Raw genomic sequence first — 12,846 nt, forward strand, 5'->3', positions numbered from 1 at the left:
AATATATTGTTTTCCCCTTTCTGATTTAACAGACAGCAACTTATCCATGCCGCTCTGTTCTTTTTATTTAATAATATTGTCCTAGGGATCTTTCCATTTTAGTACACAAAGTACTTCTTTTTTTCTAACTGGGAACACACTCTAGTTTAATTCACAAGGCCCCTGGGTTGTTTTCAAATATGCTTTTATATACGTTTTTTATTTTATTTTATTATACTTTTAATTTAATTTTATTTTATTAATTTTTATCCTGACCCAGGGACACGCTCACTGATCTTAGAGGGGGGGTTCGGCTCAGGAGCGCTGTCAGTGTGGAGAGCAGGACCAATAAAATGGCACCGGTCCGATCAAGGTAGGACAAAGTTTAGAAAACAAAACGGCATCACTCATGTCCACCAAGAGCGCTGCCAGTGAGCCTGACACTTTGGTCGGAGAAGGAACGACCTAAGTCACGCCAGGCGCCCTGCCGAATGCCTGCCAGGGCGGCACACGCACGACACCGGCGCACAGACGCGTCCGCAGAGAGCGCACACCACGGTCACAGCGCGGGGGGCTCCTGGCCCGCAGCGCAGCTCCATGGGGAGCCAAGAATGTGGGGACCATGGAGGTGGACTTCCGAGCCGCCGCCGGACGCCGCTCCACGCTGCCCTGGGCCCCGCGCAGCCGGAGGGAGGCTGTGCCGACCGAGCTGGGAACCCGCCCGCAGCCTGCGACGCCCGCGCGCCCACGCTGTCCGCGGACCTGGGACGGAGACTCCGGGCGTCGGGTTCGTGAACCGCCCCACTGATTGTCGCGCGGCGACTGCGTCTGATATTACAGAGCGAAAGGTTTTACTGTCACGTGGACGTCCTCTCTCGGGTGACCCTGCATGTCACGAAAGCTGAGTTTGAGCAACAGCTCCCGGGGCTCTCGCCTCGTCCCTCGCCGCTGCCCAGCAGACTCTGCCCGGCGACCTTCTCCCCCGGGCCGGCGGTGCGCGCTCACCTCTAGGAAAGACCCTAACGCGACCCTCCTCGTGAGGTGCAGGTCGTACCGAGGGTGCTCGACGGTCATACTTGCCAGGAGCCTCCTCCCTACCCGTCAGGAGCGGGGCGAGGCTGCACCTGTGTGCTGGTCACCAGGCGGCAGCTGGCAGGACGGGCGCCCTGGCTCTGCTCAGGGGCTCCCTGGGGGCCAGCGCAGGAGGGCGTTAGCGCCGGCTGCAGGGTCCCCACCGGGCTCTGCGGGGAGAAAGTGGTCACGTGGGGCGCGCGAACTTAAGCTCCCGGAACTGAGCCTCTCCGCTGCCCCGCGCGTAGCCCAGGTCCGGGCCTCGCACGCGGGACTACAACTCCCGAGAGGCCGCGGGCGCCGCCGGCAGCTGATTGGCTGCACGGCGGGGGCGGCCGCGGGCCACGCAGGCGCAGTGCTCGCAGGCGGCGGCCAGATGGCTGTTCTGGGCGTCTTCTCGGCGGTCCGTGCGGCGCCCGGGCTTTGGCGGCGGGTGGCGCACGCGGCCGCGAGGTTCCGGGGCCCATTCCCCGGAAGGGGGTACGCTGTGGGCCCCGCGCAGGTGAGGGCCGCGCAGGGAAGGCGGTCCGCGGGGCTTGCGGTGCGGCCGGAGCGCCCGGCCTCCAGGGAAATGGCCGTGATTGGGCAACTGGCTGCGGGTGCGCTTGGTTCTGGCCTTAAGCACGAGGGTCCCCCGTGCGCCCTGCCTCCCCGACGCGGGCCCTTGGGTGCGTGTTAGGCCGGGAGGAAAGTGACCCGGGCTGGAGCAGGAACACAGCACCCAACACGCGCCCCAGGAGCGTCTGGTGGCCTCTCGCCGATCTTGGTCCCTAAAGTCCCCGGCGCTATCCGCCTTCCGGTTTCTTCTGCGATCCATGATGAGCACTTTTGGGTTATGATTTCCAAAAGCTTGGAAAGAGATCTCGCGGCTCGTGATAGGCTGCTCTCAGCAGCTGCACCTGCAAGGGAAAGCCGGAGACGAATGTGGGGTTTGTTGGGGGGTAGAGGGGGACGAGGGCGGCTTTTGACTTGACTGTGGGTCTCCTTGGAATGAGCAGCTGTTAGGTCGGGGGGTGGGGAGAGGGAGGGAGACCCACGCAGGGTCCTGCGGTGATTGATCGCTAACTCTATGAACCTGGGAGGCAGGTATGAGCCGGATGTCAGTGAAGAAGCTGAAGTTTGGAGTCACGTTTTTCACAACTCTGTAAAGGCCACGCACCACGTGCCAGGACTCAGCTAGGCAGTCCTGTCTTCCATCGTGTGCCCCCTGAGCCATGTTGCTGCTAAATCCACAATTTCTTTGTGCAACAGTGAGAATGCCATGCATTTATACGGTTGTATTTTACGGCAGCTGTTTATCTAAAAAACACACAGTACTTTGTGCAAGGCCCTATTCTAAGTACTTCACAAGTCCATCATTAACCCATATAATTTCCATAACAACTCCACGAGTGAGTCCTAGCTCACAGTGAGGCTAAGCAACTTGCCCAAGAGCACCCAGCTGCACGTGCCCGGGGGTCAGGTGGCCGGGTGCCTGGATTGTGGCTCTGAATAGCTTCCTCATCGACGTCACCATCTTGCCGATGCAGCAGCTGAGATGCTAAGACATGCACTGGCAGGGCACTTGAGCTAAAAGTGCCCAAGCCGGAAACTAAGAATGATTGATAAGAGGACTGGAAACCACGAGGGCATGAGTATAAAGAATAGTGGCCATCTTTATAATCATTGTGTTGATGCCAGCGACTTTGTGGGCCCTGAGGTATCTCGGAGTGACTTTTCTGATCACGTGGGAAAGGGGAAGGGAGGAAGGAAATGCATCAGAGAATTCGAGTTGCCTCCTGCCTGCACCGTTTACTGGCTGTTGGACCTGAGGCAGACACTCAGCTCTCTAAGCTCAGTTTCCTAACATGTAGTCGGGGGGCAGAGGGAGGGGGGAATCTTACTTATCACCCTGCAGTGTTTCTGCGAGAATGTGTGTATGTTTTTTTGTGATAAGCGGGGAGTACTTTCCACAGTGACTGGCATGTAGTAACTTATCTCAAATGTGGAAGTGATTGGAGGAGACAGTGAAATGGGCTGTTTTAATGCTGCTGTTGTCTTAAAGGATTTTATTTATTTTCAGAGAGGGGGGAGGGAGGGAGAAAGAGGGAGAGAAAGAGAAACATCAATGTGTGGTTGTCTCTTGCACATCCCCAACACCTGGCCCGCAACCCAGGTAGGTGCCCTGACTGGGAATCAAACCTGTGACCTTTTGGTTTGTGGGAGGACGCTCCAACCAACTGAGCCCCACCAGCCAGGGCTGTCTCTAGTATTTTGTTTTTAAAAAAATTTTTTGAAACTGTGTGTGGTTATAATAAAATTTAAAACATGGTATGAAGGCTATTGTAACAGGTTAAAATGTTTGTATGTCAAGCAAAAAGGACAAGATGAAAAACTGCACATAGAAAGTGTAGCTGCAGCTGCATATGACAATGAAGAGAGGTGAAAATATTAACCGGTTGTGTTAAAGTGCAGGGATTACGTGCTGAATGTCTATTTTCCAATTTAAAAATGTCTCTTAATTATGGAAAAATGATTTTTAACAAAGTAGTTAGGTGCTTAATCACAGATGAGTCCTGCTTCTGTGGCTTAGTTGGTTGGGTGTCATCCCACAAAGCGGAAGGTCACCGGTTCGATCCCCAGTCAGGGCACAGACCAGGGTTATGGGTTTGGTCCCGGGTGTCAGAGGTAACTGATGAAAGCTTTTCTCTCACATCTATGTTTTTCTCCGTCTCTTTCTTCCTTCCCCTCTCTCTGAAAATAAGTAAATCAAATCTTTAAAAATATATACATATATACATGTGAAAAGGACTCCTTTGTTGTAGACAGATGGCCCCATCAGAAGTCCCACATCCCGCTTTGTGCTTCAGGCCTGCGCCCCCCAGGAACGACGCGGAGCCCCTCTCTCTGAGGGCCGCGTCCTCCCTCCCCTCTGCCTTGTGACTCGGGCCCTGGTGGCCCTTCTCCCTCTGCAGAGCCCGCCTGCTTTTGGGTTCCTGCTGGATATCGACGGAGTGCTGGTGCGGGGCCACAGAGTGATCCCCGCCGCTCTGGAAGCCTTCCGCAGGCTGCTGGATACCCGGGGGCAGCTGCGGGTGCCTGTGGTCTTCGTCACAAACGCTGGGAACATCTCACAGCACGGCAAAGCCCAGGAGCTGTCAGCCCTGCTGGGCTTCGAGGTAAGCAGGTGGCCGGAGACACGGGAACCCACAACCCTGCTTCCCACTCCCACTCTGATGGGGCGTTTCCCCGGGGGGGTCTTGGAGCAAAGGGTGGATAAGCCCGAGGGCATGGCTGGGGGTTTCAGTACAGTACAGACCTTTCAACACTGCTGGAAAAATAATGTGACGTTCCAGCCCAGCCTTGGGAGTCAAGACCTCACCTACAGGGTCACTTTCTTTGCATGCTGAGCGCAAAAATCTGCCCACCGTTCAGCCTACAGTCTTGGTGCCCATTTCTGTACTGGGCATCAGGGTCGTCTCTTTTGACTTGTCCACCCCTAGAGAGCATTTTTCTAAACCTCCGTATGCCAGCGGGAGTCCCATAAATAAGACGCACACATGGGAGTCCCTCCTCGCCCACTTGCGACTGCAGGCACGCCCTGGCGTGATGCAATGCTGCTTCCGTGCTGAGGGCGGACGTAGCTTTGTCACCAAGCCTATGAATAAAGGGGCTGGTGGCGGGTGGCCGTGCATGAGGCTGAGTGCAGGGAGCAAAGGCACAGAATGGTTCCCTTCTGTGGCTCCAGACAGCATTTCACTTTGAGGAAAGACTGCCTTGTCATAGCATAAACGTTAGAAAGCTCAGTCTTTAGATGGAACTGAGGACAAGGTTAGAGGCAGGTGCTGGGACAGTGACCAAGAACATGGGCGTGACCCCCTGCTTCCCGCAGGGCGCGGAGCAGGGCCGCATGGGTGAGCGTCAGAACCGCGGCCGGCAGCACATTCCACGTGCTCATTTGGCGGGGCCAGAGCTCCCACACCTGCCTGGATCGTTTCCAGGAGCTGGGAGGGGGCTTTCCCCACATCTTTTTCTGGGCAGTTCTCTTCCTTCCTAGGTGAAGACACTGCCACTTCTGTCCCTTGACTTGCTCTCAGCTGTGTGTCTCGCTCTTCTCTCCTGTCTCCTGGTTGCCTGCAGGTGGAGCCAGACCAAGTTATCCTCTCTCACAGCCCCCTGAAGCTCTTCTCCCAGCACCATGGGAAGCGGATGCTGGTGTCTGGGCAGGGGCCCCTGGTGGAAAATGCCCAGGCGTATCCTTTTGCTGCTTCTTACTCTGGCTGGAGAGGAAAGGGCAGGACGGGCCTTTCCTCCCCTAGCTGGGGGGGGCCCATGGGAGATGTGCCAGGCCTCCCGGGGTCTGTGGTGGGCTCCTGGGGGAGGGAGGACAGCCCTCAGGTGTGGCCCTCTGCCTCAGCACTGCCTGGGAGCAGAGTCTTGGGTCACTAGGTCTGAGATAGAAATCAGTCTGTATTTTAAAAAGGAAACTAGGTGATTCAGTATAATTAGGTCTGGAACCACTGCTCTAGGGCTCTCTTCAAGGGGCTCCACAATTTATCTGCAGCGTTGATTGAGTGTCTGCAGTGAACTCATCCTTCGGGCTGTGTGCACATTCAGAGACAGAAGACTAATCCCTGTTCTCGCGCAGCTGGTTTATTTGCTGCTCCTTCAGACCCTGTCCAGCGCTTCCTGTGCACCTGCGCTTCCCGTGCACCTGCTCTTCCTGTGCACCTGCACTTTTAGTGCACCAGCGCTTCCTGTGCACCTGCGCTTCCTGTGCACCTGCTCTTCCTGTGCACCTGTACTTTTAGTGGACCTGTGCTTTTAGGGCACCGGCGCTTCCTGTGCACCTGCGCTTCCCGTGCACCTGCTCTTCCTGTGCACCTGCACTTTTAGTGCACCAGCGCTTCCTGTGCACCTGCGCTTCCTGTGCACCTGCTCTTCCTGTGCACCTGTACTTTTAGTGCACCAGCGCTTCCTGTGCACCTGTGCTTTTAGTGGACCTGTGCTTTTAGGGCACCGGCGCTTCCTGTGCACCTGCGCTTCCTGTGCACCTGCACGTACTGTGCACCTGCGCTTCCTGTGCACCTGCACGTACTGTGCACCTGCCCTTGCAGGCAGGGCCCAGGGGAAGTGCAGTGGGACTGCGAGTTATTCGAAGGGCTCCCACTGGAGTCAGGAATAATAGAGCTGCACACAGTAAAGGGATGTTTCACACGATATGGGAGTGAAGATTTACACGTGCAGTGCAGGTTCCGGAGTCCCAGGTGTCAGGGGGACAGGAGCATCCTGGGAGCAGGACTTACCTGTGGCTGCACGGAGGGGTGTGGCTGTGCCATAGGAGAGGTCTGAAGCAGCAGGTTGGGTTGGGGCAGGGTCGCCCTGGTGTGGAAACTGGAAGTGAGTGAGAGTGTCATGAGGGCCGTGGGGAGTCTGCAGGTGCCATGCTGCCGGGGTGACCCGAGAGATGTGTCATTTTTGGAGAGTTCATTTTGAGAGTAACCTGAAACTTGCCCAGTTGAGACTGTAAGTGGGAAGGAAAGCGAGGCAGGTCTGGGGATTTAAGGCTGGAGCCAGCTGCCCTCCTCCCATGGCCTCCCCTCCCGGCGGAACCCACTTCATCTTGAAGCTTGAGCTCAAGTGTAGCATCTCCAGGCCTTTGCCCAGCTACCCAGGCCACCGAGCAGGCTCCTCTGCTGAGCTGCGTGGCACTTGGTGGCAGCACTTCACAGGTGCTGGCAGTGGTGGGCTTAGGACGGGCGGGGGGCTCCCTGAGGACAGAGGTTCCTGTACGCCGGTGCCCTGGTATTGCCCGGTGACCAGCAGTGTGTGGCCGTGTGCTGCCGGCCTGTGGGCCAGCGCTCAGGCTTGGTGTTGGCCTGCTGGGTCCTGCCTGCGCCACTGGGTCGCTCCTATCTGGAGGCTGGGTAGACTGGTTTCATCAGGATTGGGTTAGTTCCCCTCCCTTTAAAGGTACCTTCCCCCCAGACTGTCCAGCGTTGTTCCCCTGACCTCGCTCCAGACTGGGCTTCAAGAACGTGGTGACCGTGGATGAGCTGCGGACGGCCTTCCCTATGCTCGACATGGTGGATCTCCAGCGGCGGCCGAAGACCACGGTAACAAGAAGGGCATGCGGGGTCTCGTGTGTCCTTCGCAGGCGCCTCTTGCTGACCTTGCACCTGCCCCTTAGAGCCACAGCTGGTTTGCATCCTGGAGAGCTGCCTTCTCAGAGAGGCACATCTGGCCACGGGCCTGTCCCCAGGTGTGCAAGTGGCTCAGAGGAGCCGCTCACTCTGCTAAGGTGCTCCTCACCGTACCGCTCGTGGTCAGCCGAGAGCCCTTGCGGAGCCTGCGTCCCCTCTGTGAGCAGCTTGTGTCTCCCCAGCTGGCTGTCCTGGGATGGCCTGGTGGGTCCGGGCCTTTGGTAGACCCTCTGCTGCTCTGCCTTGTCCTGATGCGGCCCCCGGTGGGCAGCGGCTGGTGCAGCATGGAGCGCCTGCTGCATTCCTTCTGGGCTCAGCTCTGGTTTGCAGTCCTGGTCTGATTTTCTCTCCTGATGAGTGGTCACAGGCCTCTCCTGGGTCCCCCTAGGCTGTGGCTGCCTTTGGCTGTCCTTATGTCAGCTCTGTGTGTATGGCACACAGCCTGCGTTTCACGTCAGGCCAGTGTCAGACGGTGGAAAAGGTGCTGTAAGCAGACAGACTTTCTTCCTCCAGAGCGTCCCGGTGCAGGAGCGCACTTGGTGGCCTTGAGAACTTTCCCTGGGAGCCCTGGGAGCCCTGTGACCTCTGTGCGGATCAGAGTGTCAGAGGGAACGGATCTCAGAACAACCTGAAGCTAAGGCTGCTCAGCTGGAGTGACTTCCGGCTGCTCACCCGGCTGGCTGGTGGCAGAGGAAGGCTGTAACAGCCTGGGGGGCCGGAAGGCTCCTGCCCCCTCCTCCAGCAGTGGGAAGGGGCCCCGCACCCCACGGGCCCCCCTTTCTCCACAGGCTCGCCCTCCTCCTCGCCTGCCCGAGTCTTGCTTCCTGTCCTGCTGGGGAGGGACAGTGAGCAGCCTGCCCCCGCGCTGACCTGTGTCCAGCAGGGTCACTCTTCCCTCGTGTGCCCGCATGGCCACAGGGCAGCCTTTCATCCCGTCTGCGCTGCGTCTCCCCCCTCCTACCCGAAACCAGTGTGAGTGTCCAGTGGGGGGAGCAGCCGGGCATTGACGGGCCTGTTCTTTGTCTCTTGGCAGCCCCTTCCGAGGAACGACGTCCCCGCCATCGAAGGTAATGAACAGGGTCTCTCCGTGTGCGGGCTGGGTCTGGTGCGTCTCCCCCTTCAGGCCCTCCAGGCTCTTGTCACCAGGGGCCATCACCATGGGTGTTGCAGCTACAAATGCAGAGTGATCGTATGTTATAGGTATGAGGGAGGCGTGTTTTACTGGTGACTCAAAAACAGGGGTGGAATTGTCATTGGTGAAGTGATTTTGCAAACAGGGACTAATCCTTGGTAAAATTTAGAAAAAAGAAGTACAGTTTTCTTTTGCCTTCTGTGATAGTTAACATTTTTTGGAAAAATCAGTGTCTGTTAAAACTACCAAAACATACTTTGTGTTTACATGTGGCGTGGAGTTAGGGTCCAGGCTCAGCTGAACATGAACAGGTTGTTCACCTGCCTGAACACCCGCGGGACACGTAGGTGTTCATGGACGGGGGCCGTTCTGGGTCCAGCCGCACTGTCCCGAGCACGGGCCCGGCCCTCCCAGGCCTCAGCAAGGCTGTCGGTTGCCCGGACCAGGAAGCACACCCTCAGCGCCTAGAACACCTCCCCGTGTTGTGTCCAGCGCGGGTCGCGTGCGTCACTTAGCGTCTCACGTTGACTCTCGTACCCGTGGTCGCGTTGCTGTGTGTGAGGGGGCCGAGGCTGAGAGGGGTACATAACACGCCCACAGCTGGGGCGACCTGGCACGGTCGGCCTCGGGGCTTGGGCCCCATCGCCTGTCCCCCCACCCCCCAGCTGCTGAGGATGGCGGGCCCTCGGCGCAGCACCTGTGGGTGTGGTGTGGGGAGCGCTGTCAGCAGGAGCAGCCTGGCTGGCGGCTGCTGTCAGCTCCTGACTGCTCCTGTGGGGCGTGGGGAGCCCCGTGACAGCAGGGGCCCTAGGGAGGCGCCCCCAGGCTCTGCTCCCTGGGGGAAGAGGTGAGGGGCCCCGGCCAGGCTGGGTGGCCCAGCTGGTCTTCTGCGGGCTTCCTCCCGCCGCCACAGAGGGCAGGCTGGGTGCCCTGCATCCTCACACCATGCCTTTGCTCTTTCAAGGGGTGCTTCTCCTTGGGGAGCCGGTGCGCTGGGAGACGAGCCTGCAGCTGATCATGGACGTGCTACTCAGCCACGGAAACCCTGGCACGGGTCTGGCAACGGCCCCCTACCCCCACCTCCCTGTCCTGGCCAGCAACATGGACCTCCTCTGGATGGCGGAAGCCAAGATGCCCAGGTGAGGACGCTGCTCCGCTGCGGCCGGGGCCTCCCGCCAGCCCCTCGCTCTGGGCTCAGGCCTGGGGGCCCTGCAGGTGCTGCCACACCTGGGCCTTCTGGGAGGGGTCTCGAGGGGCACGTCACACAAGCTGCAGCTCACTGAGCACTGAAGACGTGTTGAGATGGTAGCAGACGCCTCTGAGGGGCAGGTGTGCAGCTTCTCCCCTGCTCCGCCTGCCTGCGGCACTGCTGCCCCGCTCCGTCTCCTTGTGTCCTTCGGACGCAGGGGCAGGGGAGAGCGAGGCTTGTTCTGAGGTTGGTACAGACCAGAGAACTGGGACCCAGGGCCCGGGCCCAGGGCAGGGGGCCGCTGGGTGGCGCTCGCCTGTCCCCTGTGGCTGAGCTCAGCGCAGGCAGCCCTGTCTCTGGCCCTGGAGGGGCTGTACCAGAAGGGCAGCTGCCGGCGGCCGTGTGCCTTTGGCTGCTCTTAGCTGCGAGGCCGAAGTCTGGAGTTTTCTCCCCTGACGCAGCCACTGACTCCCAGTGCGCTCGTGAGTGACCGTCACCAGAGCTGCAGGGTGCAGGGCCGCCCCCAGCCACACCACTCCGTGGCCCACCAGAGACGGGTGCCGTGTTCGCTCTCACGGCTTCCCAGGTGTCCTTCTGTAGCCCGAGGTTGGGCGTCTTCTCTGAAGGGTTCTTCGTACAGTCAGGGCGCGGTGACACCGGGTGGAGGGTGTGTAGTCTGTGCCCTGAATAGGAGGGGGCTCATTTCAACTCACAAACCAGATTTGAGATTAATCTTTCATTCACGTGTGTAAACACGGAAAATAGAATTCATTACATAAATAAGCGACGCAAATATAACTTGACCACGCTGTCCGGTATCAGTTCAGATTTGGTCTCCTGGCAAGGGCTGAAAACCCGAAAGCATCCTAAACAAGACAGAGTTTCCTTTCTGATGGAAAGTAAGTCTGGGGCAGGCAGCCCAGGTCTTGTGGGGAAGCCTGCCCGGCAGGGACAGAGGCCCCGCTGGCGTCCCGCTGTGCGGTCCCCAGCGCTTCACTGCAGAACCCAGGACGGCTGCCCCGTGTCAGCCACCGCATCGCGTCCCAGGCGGCAGGAAGGACTAGGGGAGGGCAGAGAAGCGCATCGCGTCCCCGGTTTTAAGGACACTTTCTAGAAGCTTAGCCCAGCACGTCTATCTCCATCGCCTCTCCGGCTGCAGTGCAGTCACGTGGCTGCACCCCCAGCTGCAGGGGAGGAAGGGACTCTGGTTCTCACACCTGGGGGCCCTCTGCGCAGCTGGAAAGGGCGTCGAGGAAGGAGGGGAGCCTGGCAACCAGCAGCCTGCCTGAGATCTAAAGCAGAATTTAAACTTCCTGGAGTCCAGAGGCCTGGATGTAGTCCCAGCGCCACCCCCTGGGCAAGTCGCTTCATCTCGGGGTGCCTCAGTTTCCTCACTTGTAAAACGAGAACAAAGGTCTCGGGTTCTCCTGAGAAGTAAATGTGACGCGTACATGCAGTGCTAGAACGGTGCTCAATAAATGCTGTTGGGTCACGGCAGGTCGTACATGTCGCTCACACGTGTAATTCTTACGAGAAGTAACTTCATTACGACCCGTTCCCACGGGGGCCCCGGAGCCCAAGGTGCCGCTGGCAGGTGACCGGAGGCGCCGCTGAGCTGTCCCCTCCGGCAGGTTTGGCCACGGCACCTTCCTGCTGTGCCTGGAAAGCATCTACCGCAAGCTGACGGGCAAAGAGCTGCGGTACCAGGGCCTGACGGGCAAGCCCAGCACCCTCACCTACCAGTACGCGGAGGAGCTGATCCGGCAGCAGGCGGCGCGGCGGGGCTGGGCCGCCCCCATCCGGAGGCTGTACGCCGTCGGGTGAGCTCCTGCCCCTGCCCCCTCCCCCTGCCCCCCTCTCTGCCTGCGTCCGTCCCCCACAACTGTCCCCTGCTCTCTGCGCCTTACGGTCTCCTCCTCCTCCTCTCTTTTCGTTTGGCTGCCCGGCCAGGGATAACCCTATGTCCGATGTCTACGGTGCCAACCTGTTCCACCAGTACCTGCAGACGGCGACGGGGGACAGGGCGGAGCAGCTGGAGGCGGGCGGCGTGTGGCAGCCGCGGCCCTCGGCCACGCAGAGCTGCGCCTCCATCCTGGTGTGCACCGGCGTGTACACCCCCGGGGCGCGGGGGCCTGCAGAGCCGGCACAGCCGGGAGAGGATCCCCCCTTCCACGGGCACCGGGACTTCAGCGCCAGCCCCGGGCTCCTAGAGGCGTCCCATGTCGTGAGCGATATGGACGAGGCGGTGCGGCTGGTCCTCCGTGAGGAGGGCTGGGCTGCCTAGGGGGGTCGGGACGCCCGGGGCTGTCGTGGGTCCCGGTGCCCGCGCTGGCCTGGGCCCTGGGCGTCCCGTCCGGCCTGCTCCCCCTGCCGCCCCACAGAGGGACCCGCCGGTCACTCCAAGCAAGACCAGATCTTTCTCCTGCGGCAGCAGCCCCAGGGGTGGTGCTGGGGAGCATTTCAGGGAGCACTACCAGGATTTCCTGTGTCCAGGTCCTGCCTGGCCTCAGCCGGGCCCCTGCACCGCTGTGCCTCAGTTCCCTCCTCAGTGCAGGGGGGCCTTCTGGGAAAGGGAGGCAGTGTGTACTAACGCGGGGACCTCTGCAGGGCCGTCCTCCGCCTGCAGGGAGCCGCTGCGTGCCAGGGGGCGTGTGACTGGCACTCAGACGCTGCTTCTCACTGGACTTCAGCTTTTTGCCCAGAGACGATTGAGCTTATTTTTTTAATTAAAATAATCATAATAAATATTCGTTGCACCCCGTCTTGTGAAGCTCCGTCTGGAGCAGACTGAGAAGTCCAATGCGGGGGGCTGAGGGGCGGGTGGGTGCCGTTTCGCTCCTTCTGGGAGCTGGTGTCCCGTCCCACCCTCCCACCCGTCTGTCTCCGCGGCGGCGGCCCAGGCGGCGGCACCTGCCCCGCGTGGAAAAAAGAAAGCTCCTTCCTGCCTCGGCTGGCTCTACAGGAAGGAGCCTTTCCTGCAGTGACTCTGCAGGGCATGTGTCCCCCGCCCCCCCCGCCCCCCAGGAGGACTCCAGTTGCATCTTCTGTGGCCCCTCCTTGCATCTGCCAGATCCCCGCAACCTGCCCGCTGGGACACACTGCCCCCCTTCCCTCTTCTCCCAACGCTGCGCTTGGCTCCTGCCCGGGTCCTGACGCCTGTGGCGCTCCCTGGTCGCGGGGGAGCGGAGGGCGCCGAGGAGGCTGAGAGCAGCTGTGAGGCAGGAGGGGACTCGCGGGCTGGTGTGGGAGGCAAGTGAAGGCCCTGTCGTGACGCCACCCACGCCCACTTCAGA

The 12,846-nt window shown here is 59.9% G+C and overlaps 1 protein-coding gene across 1 annotated transcript; it reads left to right on the plus strand.

The window, feature by feature from the left end:
* Positions 1-1,401: 1,401 nt before the first annotated feature.
* HDHD5 (haloacid dehalogenase like hydrolase domain containing 5) lies at positions 1,402-12,314 on the plus strand. Its single transcript, XM_090258478.1, has 8 exons — positions 1,402-1,552; positions 4,005-4,208; positions 5,170-5,282; positions 7,052-7,145; positions 8,266-8,299; positions 9,329-9,503; positions 11,185-11,373; positions 11,504-12,314. The coding sequence occupies exons 1-8, from the start codon at positions 1,427-1,429 to the stop codon at positions 11,835-11,837; spliced, it is 1,269 nt and encodes a 422-aa protein (XP_090114604.1). The 5' UTR covers positions 1,402-1,426; the 3' UTR covers positions 11,838-12,314.
* Positions 12,315-12,846: the final 532 nt, after the last annotated feature.

The sequence above is a fragment of the Furipterus horrens genome, unplaced genomic scaffold, assembly GCF_987537825.1.
Source record: "Furipterus horrens unplaced genomic scaffold, mFurHor1.1.pri manual_scaffold_12, whole genome shotgun sequence".
NCBI lineage: Eukaryota > Metazoa > Chordata > Mammalia > Chiroptera > Furipteridae > Furipterus > Furipterus horrens.